The sequence below is a fragment of the Oryzias melastigma genome, linkage group LG4 (assembly GCF_002922805.2).
Source record: "Oryzias melastigma strain HK-1 linkage group LG4, ASM292280v2, whole genome shotgun sequence".
NCBI classification, from domain to species: Eukaryota; Metazoa; Chordata; class Actinopteri; order Beloniformes; family Adrianichthyidae; genus Oryzias; species Oryzias melastigma.
The window spans coordinates 1325860-1345077 of NC_050515.1; the positions used below are offsets into that span (position 1 = coordinate 1325860).

The following is a 19218-nucleotide window of genomic DNA, read 5'->3' on the forward strand; positions in this document are numbered from 1 at the left end:
ACAGCTGCTTGGCCTCTGGTGAAAGCGGCTTCGCTCTTTGTCAGGCTCTCGCCACGCAGCACATCCTCCAAGGAAATTCATCACACTTCCAAAGACTTAAAAAACGTGAAGATGCTGAGGAGAGACGGGCCGGCGGCCGCTGATGAGAGCTGCACTTTCACAGAGAAATGAAAGGACGCTCATTACCGTCTGAACTCTCATCTTCTCTGGTGTTTCTGCAGATGTTTGAGCCACGGAGAGATGAGAGTGAAGGGAAGACAGGCAGGAAAAACGAGTGATTAAAAGAGGAGCAGCAGTGATTGAATGGACGAGGTGGGCTCCTATTGCATTTTAAAACGGGGCTGGATGACCCTTGACCTGAAGGAAGGCGATGGGAGAACATGGAGCCTTGAACCCCCCCTCCGTGGGGCATCTGGCCGTGGAGGTGTGTGAAAGCCTCTCGCACGTGTTTGCTCTGCTTCTATGGCAACCGAAGCAGCAGCCTCGGGCAAATAACAAGAAGCAAAGCCGTGCGGACGCGTCCGTGAGCTGAGAGCATCTTACAGCGCGGGCGCTGCAACTTAATACGCGTCTTCGATTCATACATTTCAAAAAGCCCCTCCCCACAAGCCGACCGTGCGGCCGGCCTGCCCCTCAATCATCCTTCCCTCCTTTTCACCTTCTCTTTCTCCCAGCTCCACATGCTAAGTGGGAACATTGTTACGGTCAATTTGTCCCATTCAGGGCCCCTGGTGGGCAGCGCCCCTGCCTTGACAGGCGGCAGACAGGGACCGCGCCGCCGGGGAGGCCTCCGCATCAGGAGGAACTCTGAGGGAGAAGGCAAAGACGGGAGAGGGGAGGAGGAACAGGAGAGGAGAGGTAATGAGGGGAGGCGGCGGTAAGGAGGCAGAATGTGTGAAGGAAAACAAGCAGGGGGAAATCCCACTGGGAATAAATGGCATGAAATGGAAAAGGGGCCAGATTCAATGCGGCCCCTCCGACGCCGTGAAGCTCAATGGCGTTCCGTCGCCGCCTGTCAGTCCGGGTTTTGACAGCTCTACTAGCACAGAAAGCCCTCCTGAAGACAGATTTATGCTCATTTGCAAATCTATAAGACCTTACAGTGAGAGTCCGGCAGAAAGAGCAGGAAGAACAGAAAAACACAAAACTGTTCATCGCCTTTCCCACCGGAATTCAAGAACATCCACTATGAACAACAACCTCCATCCACAGCGGTCATTACTGTGTCATTAGTTATCCGCAGAGCCCAACCTTGAAGCTTTGAATGCCTTTAGATCAGGGGTGTCAAACTCAATCACACAAGGGACTAAAATCTAAAACACACATTAGACCACGGGCCGAACAGGATATACATTTACTGAACACTCTAAAACTACCTTTTTAAACTTTAAAACTGTAACTTTTTAACATAATTATGAATTAGATATCATTACCTGTAATCATGATAGTGTGAATGCTGTAAGCTGAATTTGGCCAATGAAAATGCTGAAATTGATAGCTGATGTAGCTGAAGCTGAAATATTAGCTAAATGCTAAAGTAGTCTAAAAAACAAAACAAAAAAACTCAGGTTATCCAAAACAGCTAGCATGTAGCTGAAATATTAGCTAAACTCCAAAATGGACAAAAAAAAATCTTAGTAAATGTCAAAATAGTCCAAAAAGCTAGCAGAATGCCAATTTTTAAAAACTTTAAAACTTTAACTTTTTAACATAATTATGAATAATAAAAAGGCAGGAATATTATTCCTAAAATCCTGTTCGCAGTCTGAGTACACCCCAAAAACCACATTGCTGCTGGTGGTTGAGGTTGGCGTCGTGATCGGCAGCAGAGCCGCCATCAGTGTGTGAATGTGTGTGCGTGGGTGAATATGGCTGTGACTGTAATGCACTATACGAGTGTACACCATTTTCTCTGTAATCCTTCTGAGGTGGTCGTTCTTATGCGGACGGAGACATAAAACAGGAGCATCAAGAAGGACAGTCATGTGATGAAGTACCACTCTACCTCCAGTAAACCAGCTGATTTCTGTTCAATAATCAAATGTGTTCTATGGCCGTCTCTGTTCGGTCTCCTTTACTTGGTGTAGATAACGTATGTCAAAGTCAAGGCCCGGGGGCCGGATCCGGCCCTCCAGATCATTTTATTTTATTGTTATTAATGACCCGATGTTATCTTGAGCTCATTTCTAACTTGTAGAATTTTAACAGTATATTTTTATGGAGAGTAAAATATTGAAAGTTATTTAAGGTTTAAGTTGATTTATTCTGGAATAATATTCCTGCCTTTTTATTATTTAAAAATATGTTAAAAAGTTACGGATTTAAAGTTTTAAAAATGATCATTCTGCTAGCTTTCTGGACTATTTTGCCATTTACTAAGATTTTTTAGGCTATTTTGGAGTTTAGCTAATATTTAAGCAACCTGCTAGTTGTTTTGGCAAATTTCGTTTTTTTTTTTTTTTTTTTTACTATTATGAAGTTTAGCTATTTTTTCAACAACATGCTAGCTGTTTTGGCATACCTAAGTTGTTGTTTTTTTTAGTCTTTTTAGGCTAGTTTGGGATTTAGCTAATGTTTTAGCTGGCTATCAGCTTAAGCGTTTTCAGCTATTAGCTTCAGTGATTTCAGCTATCAGCACTAGCATCTTCAGTGGCCAAATTCAGCTTACAGCATTCACACTAGCATTTTCACAGATGATGCTATATATCTAATTCATAATTATGTTAAAATGTCTTAAAATGTAGTCTGAGAGTGTTCATTAAATGTTTATCCTGTTCGGCCCGTGACCTAAGGTGTGTTTTGGATTTTAGCCCATGTGATTGAGTTTGACACTCCTGCTGTAGATCCTCTTCTTCTGTACCTTCTATACATTCATGTTGAGTTTCCTCACAGCTGCTCCATGACTGATAACCTTGAGTTTAATGTCTGCTTTGTATCATGTCTCTCAACAGATGCCATTTAGGAGTCTTCATCATCCACAATAATATTACATTGAAGCATAACCCTCAGCCAGGCTGTTGACTACAGTACCCATAATGCTCCAACCACCCATCAAGGGGAGCTGCGTCGTAGTTTACCAATGTGATCCTAATATATTTTTACAGCTTTTTTAACATCATGTATCACAGAAAATCTATTCAAGGTCAGTAAACAGAACCAGAATTAACACACAAGAAGAATCTGGTTTTAAGGAACTGTTGATTTTTGTGAAAACAAAAAAAAAGACGTAAATTATGAAAAAACAGCAGATCTGCAACACTCGACTGTCTGGGAGTCCACGTTTCTACTCTTTTGTCATATTTATCGACAATAATTTAGTAAAAATCTTCAGAACAAAGAAGTGAAGTCCTGATGTTGGCAGAAACTCAACTTGAAAACAAGGTTTCATCTGACAAACTGACAGTGTGACTTTTGTTGGCGTGCTGGAACGGCCCCCAGAGCACAGGTGAGGTAACCCTGCACCGCCAGGCTTCGGCGGGAAGGCGGGGAGGAGCCACTCACTCACTTTGTCAGGGCACCTGTTAGCTTAGCACACAGGGTGCAACATTTGCTCTGAAGCGGCTGTTCGCCTCCGAAGCAAGGCAGAAACAGGGCGCCCATTCAACGGAGGCTGGCAGGCTCGATCACACTTGTTCCCTCGAAAACATTGACGGTCTGCTCCATGCAGACGGGCAAACGGGATGCTACGGTTCCCTCATCTTTCTGTCCACACAGATGTCCTCCAGTGGGGACAGCAGGGACCCGTCAGGGGTCTGTGTGCGGCGCACAAAGCTGAGGATCTTTCTAAATTAACTAACTTTCATAAATCACCGAGCGGTGCCGGCCAAGGATTAGCCATGCTCCACTGGGCAGTTTGTTAGGCTGCAAGGAGACACACTGAGAAGCAAGAAAACAGCGCCAAACACTGACATCAGTGGAGGGAGCTCGGAGGAGTGGAACCCCCACGCCTGGGTTCCCACATTTAACCGTGTTGTCCGACTTCTCCGCAGACAAAATCCTGCTGCAATTGAAACTTGAATCAATGCTTTTCACTCTGCTGAGGATTTAATCTGTGTTGGTGTCCGGACCATCAGCTCAGCTGACACCAGGCTGCTTCTTTTACAGTCTGCACTGAATCGGAACGAATAAACCAAAACGTCCAGTTATTCTGAGACCATGAATCTCTCAGGAAAAATCTGCTTTTGTCACATTTCATGTTTACAGCCCATGAGATCATCAGCATTCATCCATTTTCACATAAGAATAATTTGGATCCAAACTCCAGTAACTCTGAGATGCTGAAGCTTCCTCCTCGTCTCTGTATCCCTGCCCTGTGATGGCAGCTGTCATCTAATTACTGATGGAGCTACAAAAGGATGTCAGCCTCACGAGAAAGAAGAATTCAGTTTGTTCTTGTTCCAAAGAAGCAGCAAAGCAGAGACGATGAGACGGGTTCATGATCATCTTTCCTTTCATCTCATCGTGAACATCTTCCTGCTTAACCTCCACGGATCTCCTGCTTCTGCTTCTAAATAAAGGTTCTGACAGAGAGAGATCTGAGGAGCAGGAAGGAAAGAAGGTGCGGAACCTGCAGCAAAAGTCCAGATGAGATGATCTGTGACAGAAGCAGGCAGAACCTTCCCTGAATCAAACCGGTTCGGATGAGCTTTTTTTCAGAACCTCTTAACACACAAAGAGGCTGATTTTAGGAGCGGCTAACCTTCAGGGACTTCCCTCTGTCCTGACTGTCCACAAACCTCCGAGCTGCACAAAAGGCAGCTGAAAGGGGATTTGAATTTGAAAGGAAAAGCTCAACTTCCCCTGCAGAACCGTGCAGGTGAAGAAAAGTGAGGATCAGGAGTGTTTTTAGCAAACATGGGATGTGATGTTTGTGCAGAGAGAAGTCACTGCAGAGATGGAGAGAGGAAACACCTCACAGCAGACTCAGACCCGGTTCCTACCCGAACACACTCTGGGTTAACCAGAACCATCATTAGTTTGGCAGTGGCGTCGATCATAAATGAGCCGCAGAGGCTGTTCGGCTGCAACAGCAGCTACGCAGCATGAAATGGAGAGCCTGGCGCAAACAGCCCGCAGATTGCACACCAATGTTTTCGCTCCTGCATAAAAATCTCCTCCTAATGCTTCATTATGGAACCGGATTGATTTATTGGCGGCATCGACAGCGGCGCGCGCCGGTCACTTACCTCCGACAGGCGGGAGGAGAGGAGGCAGGAGTTCAGAAGCGAGTCCGGCAGAAAATCCGGAGGAGAGGAGAGGTTCGGTTCGAGTCCTGCGCGGGGTTCGGTCAGCTACTCCTCTCTGTCACACCTGTCTGTGGCCGAAACTGATCCCGGCCTGACACCCATCAGACAACTGTTCCGGGGGCTGCGCGTCCCGGCCCCCTGCCCGGCTCAGCAGTCACGCGGCACCACCTGTCCCCGGTGCAAAGATGCCCACAAAGAGCGTCTATGCCGCGCGGCGACACATGGCATTCCCTGCAGCTCCCCGCACTTCAGCCGCGGAGGAGTGGACCCCAACCCGTCCGGCGCCGAACTGGCACCGAGCCCTCCGGGCAGCTGTGCTCCTGCGCGTCCAGCTGTGGGATCAGTCGTCACAATAGTTGCTGGATTTTGCGCACAGCTGCGTCTTTTCCTCCGCGGGTGTCGGAAGGGCCAGTCCTGTCTGTGCCCGCGCGGCCCGCGTCCACGCAGTAAAAGTCCCGTTCACGAGCCCCAAACTCTGCAGCTCCGTGGAAGCGTCTGTCTGCGCGCGACTGTCCGAGCTACAGCATCTCCAGCCCCGCTGCTGTCACCCACGAGTCTGCCCGAGCTGCTGGCGCCAAAACACGAAGCAGAGCCGCGCCGCGACTGGAATGGGATCGATTTACAGTCAACACATGATCACTGGTAGAGTGAGGGATTGAATAAAGACCTGCGCACACCTGACAGGTAAAGAGAGCTGACTGGAATCCTCCGATCCGCAAACACAAACAGGAGAATGATCGCTCACAAATGAAACAGATGTTCCAATGAAGCCTCCGGGAGGATCAGAAATAGAATTTGTCGCTCTCATTTCCCGAAAAATGAGGCGTAAAGGAAGGTGGAAAGTACGCGGAGGAGGCTTTGTGAGTCAGAGCAAATCCAAATTATCCGAGGAGGCAGCGCGCTTTGATCAGCTCCAGCTATTTCCCACTTCATTTGGATAAACCTCCATGCCAATAAGGAAGAAGTCAGAAGGATTCGTCAGCTAAGTCGGTCACATCTGACGCACGTTTCTAATTATTTTAATTGGAGTTTCTTTCTTAATTCAGACAAGCATTTAGTAACGTTGAAACGCAGTTGATCTGCTAATCCTTCACAAACACAGGGGAGCAGCATCTCTGTCAGACTCCTCCAGTGATGCTCTTCCAGTTTGGAATGAAGTAAGATGAATTGGACCACTGAAGATGCTAGTGCTCAGAGCTGAAGATGCTGAAATTGATAGATTAAAAACAGTGAAGCTGACAGCTGAAAATGCTGAAGCTGATAGCTGACAATGCTGGAGTTGAGAGCTGAAAATGTTGAAGCTGACAGATAAAAACACTGAAGCTGATAGCTAAAAACGCTGAAGCTGATAACTGAAAATTCTGAAGTTGACAGCTAAAACCCTGAGGCTGACAGCTAAAACACAGAAGCTGAAAGCTGAAAATGCTGAAGTCGATAGCTAAAAACGCTGAAGGTGATAGTTGAAAATGCTGAAGCTTATAGGGGAAAATGCTAAAGCTGATAGCTGAAAACGCTGAAGTTGGTAGCCAGCTGAAATATTAGCTAAACTCCAAAATACCCCCAAAAATCTTAGTAAATGCCAAAACAGTCCAAAAAACTATCAGAATGCCAATTTTTAAAACTTTAAAACTAATTTTTTAACATAATTATGAATAATAAAAAGGCAGGAATATTATTCCAGAATTAATCAACTTAAACCTTAAATAACTTTCAATATTTTACCCTCCATAAACATTAATTTTGTCAAACTTAGACAAGTTAGAAATGAGAACAAGATAACATCAGGTCATTAATAACAATAAATAAAATGATCTGGAGGGCCGGTTAGAATTACCCGGAGGGCCGGATCCGGCCCCCGGGCCTTGACTTGGTCATGTGCTCTAATCCTTCACAAACACCGTCAGACTCCTCCAGTGATGCTCTTCCAGTTTGGAATGATGTGATTCAGAGGTGAAGGAATCTCCCTGGATACAAATTTCTGCTCCTTCAATAAAAAAATTAAGTTTGATGCAGTTCACCAGAAAAGATTCTTTAAGGCTTAAAGCACGTCTTTTTTCATCACCTTACAGCCTTCACACACTACAGGAGAAAGTGGAGTTTTTTACTGAATACTTTTCTTTTAGTTTTTTAATAAAAGTAAATGCTAAAAAGTAATTTGTTTTTCAATTTTACCATGAATTTTGAGCGCTCCAAAGGTGACCTGAAGGTTTTCTCCCATATTAAAAATTATAATTTAATCCGCTCACGCTCTGTGGGTTTTATGATGTGGCCTTTCTTGTCCGACATTCATTTTTTTTCCTCTAGGACGATGCTGTTTACATTCCTTTTTTGTTTTTGTTTTTTTACCTTATCCTTATTTACACAGGCGAAAATCTGCATTCAACCGTGACAACATGACATCATCCGTCTAGCTTTCCGCCTTATGACTTTAGGGAAACAAAGCTTGTTTAGTTTGAAGTATATAGGGCTGGGCGATAAAGATTTTTTTATATCGGGCGATAACAATATATATCACAAATTGATATAAACCAAATGACTATATTTGTCAAGTATGAATGCATTGTGGCTCCAAAAAGAAACGTAATCATCAGCATGTTATTTAGATTTAAATTTCCTGTCATACTTTCAACATAACAGATGCACTGAAGGAACAAAGCTTTTTTAATAGATAACTAAAAAAGGCAAAGATATTACAAACTAAACTGAAAACTAAAGCAAAACCTTTTAAATTTCAAAAGAGAACATAAAACAAGCCCCGCCCACAGGACAGAACAAAACAGAGAGTCCATAAAGATGGGAAAGTCTATTCTGTACGTTGTGTAAATGCGGATAAATAAGAATATAAAGTGAGTGACAAATGAAAGCAGATAAACAGCCGGATCAGCGCAGACGTCAGCAGCACAGAGGAGTCTGCAGATCTGCCAGCTCAGTCTTGGAGCTTTCAGACCAAGTGCCTCCAATCAGCTCCAGCCAGCAATCAAACCACTCAGGTTCTTTTTACAGAAACATCAAATCACGCTTCAACTAAAATTGAGGTCTGGGTAACAACAGTAAATAGAAAATAAACATTTGTCCTGTTCTTGCTCTGGTTCAGCCTGTTTATTAGTCAGAACCTGCAGGTAGAATGATGTTAAAACAAATACAGAAAAAGCTGATGAGAAGCAAAACAGAAATAAAATAAAATGACTCTGAAGTCAATGTGACTGATTTCAATCAAGCAGAAGAAAATAGTTTTCCTTTAGGTAGACAAGCGAGTCACAGTCAGTGGAAGGAAAAATGTTCATGACAAAATCAAATAAACTTTAATTATCTGTGAGATGAAGCTTCAGTTTCCACGGTGATCACCACAGCAGTCACATGACCAAACGCAGGGCTGCTGGTCATGTCATCAGAAGCCGCATTTGTTTTTAACCACTAAACCAAGAGCATCAAACGGTCTGCGTTTATAAAGGTTTGAATTATTAAGAGATGCCATTAAACAATTCGTTTAATCGACTATCACAGTTGTAAACTCTTTAATAATTGACTTTATTGATGGGTTTAGTTACATTTAACCAATCAATATGCATAGTATAAAAATACATTTGTCTGGAAATGTTTGTGTATATCAGTAAAGAAAATATAGAGTTTTATAGTACAAACAAATAGTGCTAAATATATAGTATAAATGTATATATCATAAATATTTTGCTTAATTAGTCTCATGTGTGTTCTTCTACAAATAAAAAACTTAACATGAAGTCAGACAAAATGGTGACGTTGCCGTTACTGTATAAAGTTACTTTCAGTTTATGAGTTTAGACAGTCAAAGCCGACGACTGAACACTGTTTAAAGGGCCGATATCATGTAAAAGTGTACTATCATATATAATTCCTTATGAGAAACAATCCAAAAGTCGTATTTTGCTCCATTCATGCATTTATTTCATCATTTGTATTTCAATCTTTAAATTGAATGTTTCTTATTACTGCTTAATTCTTAATATAATTTGTTTTGTAGCCTCTGAGTATCTCTTAAAAGTGCTATATAAATAAAATGTATTATTATCTCTGAGCACCAGCCCCTCCTAATCCACGAAAACAACTGAGTCCTCACATTGTGATGTCACAAAGTGGGGGACAGCCCCTTCCAGGAAGAGTCTGCGCTGCTAGCTCCGCCCCCAGGCTAGACACACCCACTATCTCCATGGAGATAACGGTGATCGGCAAAACCCTTTCATTTTAGATGCACATCCATCTAGCCAAAAGTTGGAATGTGGTTTGTTTTCGTGGGAGAAACAGACACGGTGACGAGGCCGGCTCTAGGATGATGTCATAAAATGGGCGGCACCCACGAGGAATGAAGGGCGGAGCCTCAGAGATTAATGCATCTTACTTCCGAGCAAGAAAACAGTTCACGAACATAGTTCATATTTCCTTAAAAATGTGTTCTTAAGCGTGCCACAGGTAATATATGATCATGAATTTGGATTTAGTTTACTGTGAAAGGCTTAGAATAGCATAATAAAGACACTTTAACAGCATTCTACAAAAATAATACAAGGTAATGCAACCGACTGTAACAGAAAACTTCTCACCATTTATTTATTAAATGTCCTGACAAACTGTATATTTATGTCCTCTCTTAGATCGTTCACAAATCAAAATACAATTGTTGTTTGACTATGAAGATTATAACGGTTTTCTTCTAATTAATGCTAACGCTAGCTCTAACTTTGGCCATGAGACGTAGAGCTGCAGATCTTATTTTTTTCATCCCAGAATTAAACCAAACTTTATTTATAAATCATTTTCATACAAATATGTAAGTGCTTTACATAATAAAAAAAATAAAATGTTATTTCTATTAATTCTAATTCTATAATAAACAATAACAACTAATGAACTCATCACACCCACTGTAACTGCACCAGGTTATTACAAGAAATAAAATAATTTATATCAAAAAGCAGAAAGTATAATTAAAAAAAAAAAAAAAAACTCCACAAATTTCACAATAAAACAGTAACGGTTCGTCATAGAGCTGTCTATGCAAATCTATGGCAGAGACATTTTAGAAAAATAGACAACTAAATAAAACATCAATAGTTAAGGTGAAAAAGCAAATAAATAAAAAAGAATAATACTAAAGACCTTTTCTGACCATTGAAAATGTACCTACATTTCTGTGTTCATAAAATCACCAAAACTGAGTATAAGTCAGACAATTTCAGCATTTCTTACATTAAACTAATTACTGCTACGTTATTTTCCGACGTTGTTCCTCTTTGCTTTTGTTCCAAACCGTGTCTGATCCAAGGGAAAAAAGGTTTAAAAAAAGGATCAAATGAATTGGAAACCTTTAAAAAATATAAGGAAGCAACTTTTCACACATAATTCCTGCGAAATGTGTGTTTTTATGAACCATATTCCAAAATAAGAGTATTAAAAATTGTATGTGATGAAATGATCACAAGATGTGATCATTTTGGTTATTTTTAGTAGAAACTAATAACCAATTTGTCATTAGACGAACTAGAATTTTAAAGAAGCCAAAGAAAAAGATTGATTTACAACCTAAACATTATAAAATGCAAAGATGTAAGAAAGTATGAACATGAATGACTCTCCCTTCAGATGCTCAGATTTAAACGAGGCTTTTTCCACTCCATATAAGCAGCAAAAAACACTTTTATTCCTCATGGAAGCTCGTGCATATTTTAAAACGTTTCTGTGGGAATTCGGGAGCGTTTATTCTGTCGAGTATTTATGAGGTCAGAGACGGATGTCGCACAAGAAGGCCGGGTCGCCGTCTCCGCTCCACTTCACCCCAAAGGTGTTGATGGGTTGTAGGTCAGGGCTCCGTGTGAACCCGTCGAGTTCTTTCACTCCAGACTCATCCAGGCATGTTTTTATGGACCTACTTTGTGCAGCGGGCCACAGCAGATACTGAAAGACGACTTTCCCAGAGCCGATTCCACAAGGCTGGAAACAAGACACTTTTCAACCTTTGAGACTGAAATATTGACAAGAGCTGACTCAGTTATTCAGGAGAAGTTTTCAACCAACTTCAAGTCTGACTCTTAAGATCCACTAGGGCTGCCACGACTAGTTGATTAGTCACAACTACTCACTTGGTACCGGGCTGCAGACAAAAAAATAAATAAATGCGCTAACTTAGAATATTTCTGTTTGGTTCTGATCCCGAAGGAAGTTTTATTTTGAAAGACTACTGGATTCTGTTTGCAACATCCGTCTGGGTCACGTGACCTAAAGCAGCTACCTACTAGATTGCTAAGCTAGCATCTGCATAAAAAATATCTACTGATATATTTAGAATTGTTTAAACAAAACTTCTTGCAGTGGCATTTTATTTTGAAAATAGATTTCCATAAACCGGATGCTTAAAAATGCTAACTTCGGTCCGGTCTGTGAAAATACTCTTTAATTTAAGCCGGCCCGTGGTCTGAATAAAGCTGGGGACCACTGAATATTAAAATAGTCGACAACTAATGTAATAGTTGATGATTACTCTTTCTTTTTTTTCAATCTAAGAACTACAGTGCACGTTTTCTAATCCCACGTCTGCCATTGTCTTTGACACACGTGCAGTACTGTTAATCCGGGTCAGTAGTGATCTCACAGGAAGTTCTAGGAAGACTCGGGTACCATAACAACACACCGACGGAGCTTAAAAGAGGGAAAAATTAAAGAAAAAGTAATATCTACAAGGCAGAACTTGTGTTCCATGTCAGCACTGCGGCGACGCATGAACACCTGAAGAAGAAGCACGTTGTGACAGAGTATAGGACAACAAACAATTGTTTCAATAGTCCACTAATCACAGATCTTTTTCGTTTGGTCGACTAATCTAAAAAGATTGGTGGTTTGTTGACTGTTAAAATAATCAATGACTAAACTACACTAAAATGACAGGAAGAAACTCTCCTAAAAGGCTAAAACGAGCACAGCGACCACACAAACAGTATCAGAACCCAAATCAATAACTTCATAAATATTTAGAGAACACAAAACTTCTGAGCTTCTTCAAGAGTCCGAACTACAAGCTAGCAAATCTGCTTTACTGGATTCCAAACGTGAAATGAAAACTCAAAGAGTTGTGATCTAAAGAAATAATGCATGAGGCCAAATTAATCCAAGAGACGTAAACACACTTCTATAAACCCAAACATCCCATAATATCAGGATAACAGGCTATTCTAACCATTGCTGCTCTCTTTGGGGTCCAAATGACTCCACCCACACACTGATGTGTGATTCCTTCCATGACAAATGTGGACAAAGGTGGACAGGATTTTATGTCTGCCATGGGCATTAGTGAAACTCAAGAATCAGTGATAAAAAAAGTTCAGCGCACCGTCTTGCGGGGTCCAGATGACCCCACTTATAATGTAAACAAGCTAAGGAGAGCGGAAGGGTTAAAATGATCAAATTTAACCAAACAGGTTAATTGAAACTATAAAACCCGTCTCATGTCTTTTCTGCTGTCTTGCTGTTGTGGTAAACTGTGGAATCAGGTACGTCACCGTTTGAGTTTTGGTATTAATATGAAGTTTGAGGTCATTTTTTGTTTGCTCAGAAAAGTCTTCCTACTGTTTTTTGATATGGTAAATTGGAGCAATCTGGACCAGATGTTTTTAATTTTCTATTTTAAATGTTCAAGTTAAAAAAAAACCTCAGTGGTGTCAAAGTAAAGGTTGAAAGTCTTTTTATAACAAAAAAAACTTTATAAATCCACCTTTTTAGTTTGATTTTGACCTCTTACTGCGCCATAATGTCACAAATTTAAATAAAATACTTAACAATGAGGCTTTCACAGCAATTATTAGGTCTAAAATCATTACAATTAACACTGATTAATTAATTACAGGTCACGATTACAGGAACCATTAAAAAATGTATCGCATGACAGCACTAAATAAAAGGTTGCGATTTGTTCATGTCATCCAGACTTCTTGTAGAGGATTTATCTGGAATAATAAGCTTTATATAGAGCTGATTGCAATAATAAGAACAAACAAATGTCTGATCCCTGATCGGGATGCACCGATTCTGATCAAGTCTGAAACTACACAGTGGAATCAGTACTTCCCAGGTAATGACCTTAATAGACGTTTATGGCACATCTAACAGTAAAAATAAGATCATGCATAAAAAAGCAAAAGCATCTTTTCTCCCTGTAGACTGAAGCTCTCAGATGATTGGACGGCTGGATCAGTGGATGAAAAAGAGGGAAATGTTTGAACTTACCATCCATCAACAAACAGCTCCAACCTCTGATGCTGTGACCTTTGACCTCTGCTTCTTTTGCAGAAGTAGAAAGGCGTTTGGTGGCTTCTTCGTGTGGTCTGCTTCTTTCTGCAGACAAAAAGAGCAGAAGCTGACATGCTGCGTGCTCGGTGGCTGCAGACTGCACAGAAAACTCACCTGGAACTGCCGGAGACGCATGCACCTCCTGTCCACTGCAAGGAGGACGAAGAATCTGAGAACCTGACCAGCAGTGATGCCATGTGTCCACTTGGTGGCAGCTCTCTCCCTCACATTTAGGGTTAGATCAGATCACAGTATTAAAGCATTAGTGCAGATTGTTCCAGTTCTCTGCTCAGATTCTCACCTGTTCCTACAAACCACGATGACCCCACAGAAGGAGGCAGGGATAGGAGGTGGACCATTGTCCTTCACCTCATGCTCACACTCGCTCAGACTCCTGGTTAAGCTTTGAAGTTTCCTGGAGACTCAAACGTTCGATGTCTGGATCTGTGCACAGCAGCTTCCAGCTTCTCACACCATTCTGTGAGTTCAGAGGTCATGTGACTTTATTGAACTTCTTCTATTCTGGTTTAAAGTGTAAAAAGGCATTAGGGGATCAAATGAAATCCAGAATCCACAAATGTTCAAATTTTGACTAAAACGCTCATAAATGTGCAGCTTCAGAAATGTTTCTCTAAAGAAAAAAAGAAACAACTATTTCACTGTTTCATAACTGACTTCTTCTCCGAGACTTAAACCTAACTTGAAAAAAACGTTATTTTTAATTCAGATTTTTTGGAAAGGGTTGGTTTTTACCAACTGTTTCAATAGGAGCTGGAGCATATTCCTGGACATTCCCTTTTCCTCTGACCTTTCTTGGGCAGTGAACACCTCACACCTGCTGAAAAAGCTGAAGGACGACTCTTCTCTGAGTCTTAGGAGTTCAAATGGACCGGACCGGACCGTCTTCTCGGGTTCTTGCAAACCTTTGCATAGCCACAATGGAGAGTCTCGTGTCACAATATGAATGTGTGGCCTGGACAGTCCAGAACAGGAGGTTGTGGGGGGTCAAACACAGGATCTGGACCTGGTTTGTTCTGCAAGAATCCAGAAAAAAACAAACAATGGCTAAAGATCTCTCCCACCCGGGAATGCACTTTTATTCCATCATTAGTAGGTTCAGGTGCATTCAATCTAAAATAAGCAGATTTAGGATTTAAGAACAGCTTTTCCTTTAGAGCTATTAATTAAAGCTACAGCGCCCCCAGCAGAACGAAGCCTGAAACGTCTAAATGCCTTCAAAGTTAGCTAGTTAGCTAAACGAAGATCTTGGGGAGGATTAATGTTGTTTAATGATGGCAATAAATAGCTCGAATCTTTATTATCAGTATCGTTTTATAAATATAGTGGGTTCATATTGGACCAAGACATAATATAAAAAATATATATTGGTTCAGTCAGACTGAACTGCTACCGGTTTACCGAATCATAAATGAAGTCCAGACGCCTCTTCTTCTTCTTCATCTGCACCCAAATCTCCGTGAGTTTTCTTCTTTAAGAAACATTTTTGAAACTTTAAAGCTTGAATCTTTTAGTAATCCGTCATTTATTGGGTCACTTTTTGATTTAGAGTCAAATTTTGGGAAATTTTAGAATTTCGATGTGCCATCCGCCATTTTTGCGATCTGTCCGCCAAAACTTAAACTTTATTGGCAAGCACAGAACAACAACAAACTTGAGCTCACGAGCGCCCTCTTCAGTTGCGGTAGAGATACTGCCAGCCTCATTTTATGTCTTTGTAGAGCGGCTCATTTACAACAGTAAAGTAATACACACGAGTGAAAGACACGTTTCATATTAGAAACAAAGTAAGGACATTTAAAAGAAAAAATACTAAATACTCACGTATGTAACACGGTATCTCAGTTTGTTAAGGATTGTTGAAACAATTTGATGCTGCAGGAAATACAGAGAATTTGATCATAAAAATAATTTAAATAATTTATATATAGCGAAATTCGACTTATGGAGCAGATATGTAAATAACATTTTGCTTTATTATATTCAATATTTGATATATGTAATATTACAGTTATAAGGCCTTCGGGGCCCCAATTTAAAAAATCTATAAACTAATTTATTATATTTGATTAATTTAACTCTGTCATTAAAAACCCAAATCAATGAAATACCATAAGACTGTTCATGTGAAAGTGTCTCATCCTCTGCAGCAATGGAATATTCCGTCAACAAATAGCAGACAGAAACTCTTGAAAGAGATTTTTGAAGATGAAGCGTAGACATCCAAACAAAGATGAAAATGATCGTTATTATCATGCTTTTGATGAAATAAAAGAAAGGAAAAAAAACATTGTACACAAAATTCTAACAACGTATGTTAAACAACAACACAACTATTGTGCTGGGAGATTAAAAAAAAAAAAAAAACAGGAAAAAGAAGAACAATCAAAGGAGTTTAATAAGAAGATTAAGAAATTCCAGAGGAGTTCCAGAGGGTCGATTTTGGCCATGTCCTTTTAAAACTTGGGTAATCAATTCCTAAATGTTAAGTTCAATCTACAGTGGGGCAATAAAGTATTTAGTTAGTCACCAATTGTGCAAGTTCTGTCACTTAATAGTTGAGAGAGGCCTGTTATTTTCATCATGTATACCTCAACTACGAGAGACAAAATGAGAAAAAAATGGATGCAACTCAGCATTCAGTTCTGTTTTGATTTCCTCTGACCAGTCCTCTTCTGGATCATCCAGATGCTCTCTAGCAAACTTTAGACGTGCATGTACATGTTATGGCTTTAGCAGGAGGACACGTCTGTCACTGCAGGGTTTTTTATATGATACTTTGGGATTGTGAGGGGCTGTAAGCTAGTGGGAGAGAGTGTAAACAAAGGAATGCTGGGATATCAACACCTTCTGTGTCAAATATCTGATGAACTCCTGCCGTGTTGCAGAAAACAGGTCTTCAAAACAACACAGGATTTTTTTTTATTTTAGCTTAAAACCTCATATTCGTAATTAAAAGACCACTGTAAACACTTTTAACATAAATAAAAATATAGCAGGAATGGGACTTTGTATAAATTTAAAACTACTACATCAAAGTACAGCTGCAGAATTCTTGTTTTTCTCATTTCTTCCTTCAAATGTCATATTTTAAGTTGGAATGCAGACTAAATGTCATGGTTCTGATATTTATTAGCATTTTCGAAGGTGACCCCTCCCGGTGTTTACATTGTAACTCAGCCCAGTTTTTTGCATAACTCTGCGTGTTCTGCTGACCTTGGTCATGCTTTATTTATGTAGCATTGTGCCGAATGCAGAAAGCGCTGAGGTCCAGATCAGCTTTCAGTGCAGATGATTTGTCACTGTGTTACTGATCCCTCATGAAACAAGCCAGTGGAAACGTGAAGCAGAACACTGGAAATCAGATTCCCATCAACCCCGCAGAGCTGCACGGCTATTATTGGATGCAGTTTAATTTGGATGATTCTAAGGCAATGGGAAGCAGAAGGTGAAACACAACATAAATCAGGCGCAGAGCTGGAAGCGGGTTTGATCCGGTCCCGGAGCACCTGATTCTGTGGGATTTTAATAAACTCAACTTGAAACACGGCGAATGGATTTCATTATGTGTAATTGTTGTGCTCCCTTGATTGCGTCCTTTTAAAAGGGCTTTTTGTGATGATGATTAATGACTTTTTGAAAGAATTAATTGCGATCCGAAGCGTTTCAAAGGCCAAACACTTGCTCAGAAGAGAGCGGCTGAAAGCTTTGATAGTTTCAGACTTTTAACTCCAAGTCTTTGCTGTTTGCAGCAAATCTGCATCTTTGTTGTGATTTTATTCAGGCCGTTCAATTTTCCTCCTTTGCATTTTAATTAACTGCGATTGTCTTTTCTATAAACGGAATCAACAACTCATTTAGCATAAATCTTGTTTTCAGGTCTTCCTTCCACATGTTTGTAGACGTAAATCTGCAGAGGGACGGTCAGGCGTGGGGGGGCAGTGAAGCGATCGTGTTACTCTCAGGGATGAGTGATTTCCCTGTTATCTACTAATCCTTCTGTTATTCAATACCAACTCTGGCTTCAATCAGCTGATCCAATGAGGCAGAGTAAAGCAGGAGCAGATGGGGGGGGGGGACGGTCCTGTTCTGCAGAACTTTAAGCTTCCATTCATGGGACTGCTGGACGGGTCAAACACGACATGTAGCCAAGATGAGAGCCGCCGTTACCGTTCTGATTTCTGTCTGGTTTTTAGGGGCGGGGCTATACGTTTGTTTCTTCCTCTCATTGATTAGTAATCATTCACACTGTAGTGATCCTTTCTGTACGGCACGAAAACTCAATCTCACTTTCATCAATCTTGGTATCCAAACGTTCAGCTCGTTCAGCTCGTTCAGGACATTACTGCTTTTGTTTTTGATATTTATAAACTTAATAGTTTTTGAAATATTGAACAAAATATGGCCCATAGGAAATGAATGAGAAAGTCTTCAAATTTCAAAATTTTAAGAAGATTAGCAACAAATCTTTAAATATATTCACAGGCGTCTTATGAATTTTTTTTATAGTAATTTACAATAAATTTGCAGTTTAGCTCATATTTAGCAACATGCTAACGTTTTTGGATATCTACTGAGGCTTTTATAGGCTAATTTAGAGTTTAGCTTCTATTTTAGCAACATGCTAATGTCATAGTTTTGTAATGAAATTTCCAGTCTTTTAGCAAATTTAACTTTCTGTAAATAGCTTTTGCATTTTCAGGAAAATGCTTCAGCATCTTCAGCAACTACTTTCAGCAAAAAGTCTTCGCACAAGCTTTATTAGAGGTAATGCAACTTTTCTAGTTCTGGAATAATATTACTGCCTTTTTTATTCATAATTATGTTAATATATATGTTAGAATTATGTTCAAATTTGTAAAAATGTTGTTTTAGTGAGTTCAATAAATGTTTATCCTGTTCGGCCCCCGACCTAAGACCTAAGGCATGTTTGGGATTTTCGACTCCTATGCGATCAAGTTGTAGCTCTGTTACTGTGACCCCGCCCAGTTGTATAAATAAAGCTGCTTTTTTTTTCAATAAAACTTTACAGTTTCATCCAACGTAGATTACTTTCTGTTTCAGCCTTCATGAATGGGCGATTTAAATAAATGTGCACCGCAGGGAGAAAAATAGTGAAATTAAAACATAATAATTCCTGATTTTGAATCTGTTGCTGGTGACATGGGGCGATGTGAGCGTGTGGGGAGAGTGTGAAGCTGATCCACGAGCTGTTCCACACTTTAATGCTGTTGCCCTGAACCAGCTCAGTGGCCTTGTGGTAGAGTGTCTGCCCTGAGATTGGAAGGTTGTGGGTTCAAATCCCGGCCGAGTCATACCAAAGACTCTAATAATGGGACCCAGTGCCTCCCTGCTTGACACTCAGCACTAAGGAGTTGGACTGGGGTGCTAAACCACCAAATGGTTCCTGAGTGTGGCTGTGTCTGCAGCTCACTGCTCCCCCAGTGAATGGGTCAAATGTGGAGAACAGATTTCACACATCAAGGTGTGTGACAAATAGTTGGACTTTAACTTTAAGCATGTTTTTGGACTATAGGAGGAATCCGAAACACCTGAAGAAAACCCACAAGAACATACAGAAAGGTCCCAGCTGGGAATTGAACAAGGGTCTTCTCGCTGTGAGTGCTGACCACTGCACCGC

At 40.7% G+C, this 19218-nt stretch overlaps 1 protein-coding gene across 4 annotated transcripts in view; it reads right to left on the reverse strand.

Annotated features, from left to right (window-relative positions):
• Positions 1-15252, reverse strand: part of sema6bb (sema domain, transmembrane domain (TM), and cytoplasmic domain, (semaphorin) 6Bb) — a 161169-nt gene extending 145917 nt beyond the window's left edge. Inside the window, exons 1-5 of one of the 4 annotated variants that reach the window (XM_024279408.2) lie at positions 14979-15250; positions 14368-14593; positions 13861-14037; positions 13674-13782; positions 13497-13604 (exon numbers count right to left, since the gene is read on the reverse strand). In XM_024279408.2, the coding sequence (XP_024135176.1) occupies positions 13497-13604; positions 13674-13782; positions 13861-13918 (275 nt within the window). In that variant the 5' untranslated portion in view covers positions 13919-14037; positions 14368-14593; positions 14979-15250. Of the gene's footprint in view, positions 1-5186; positions 5982-13496; positions 13605-13673; positions 13783-13860; positions 14038-14312; positions 14594-14978 lie in introns of those variants that run through there. The other 3 variants (XM_024279410.2, XM_024279409.2, XM_024279412.2) reach the window with 3 other exon arrangements.
• Positions 15253-19218: the final 3966 nt, after the last annotated feature.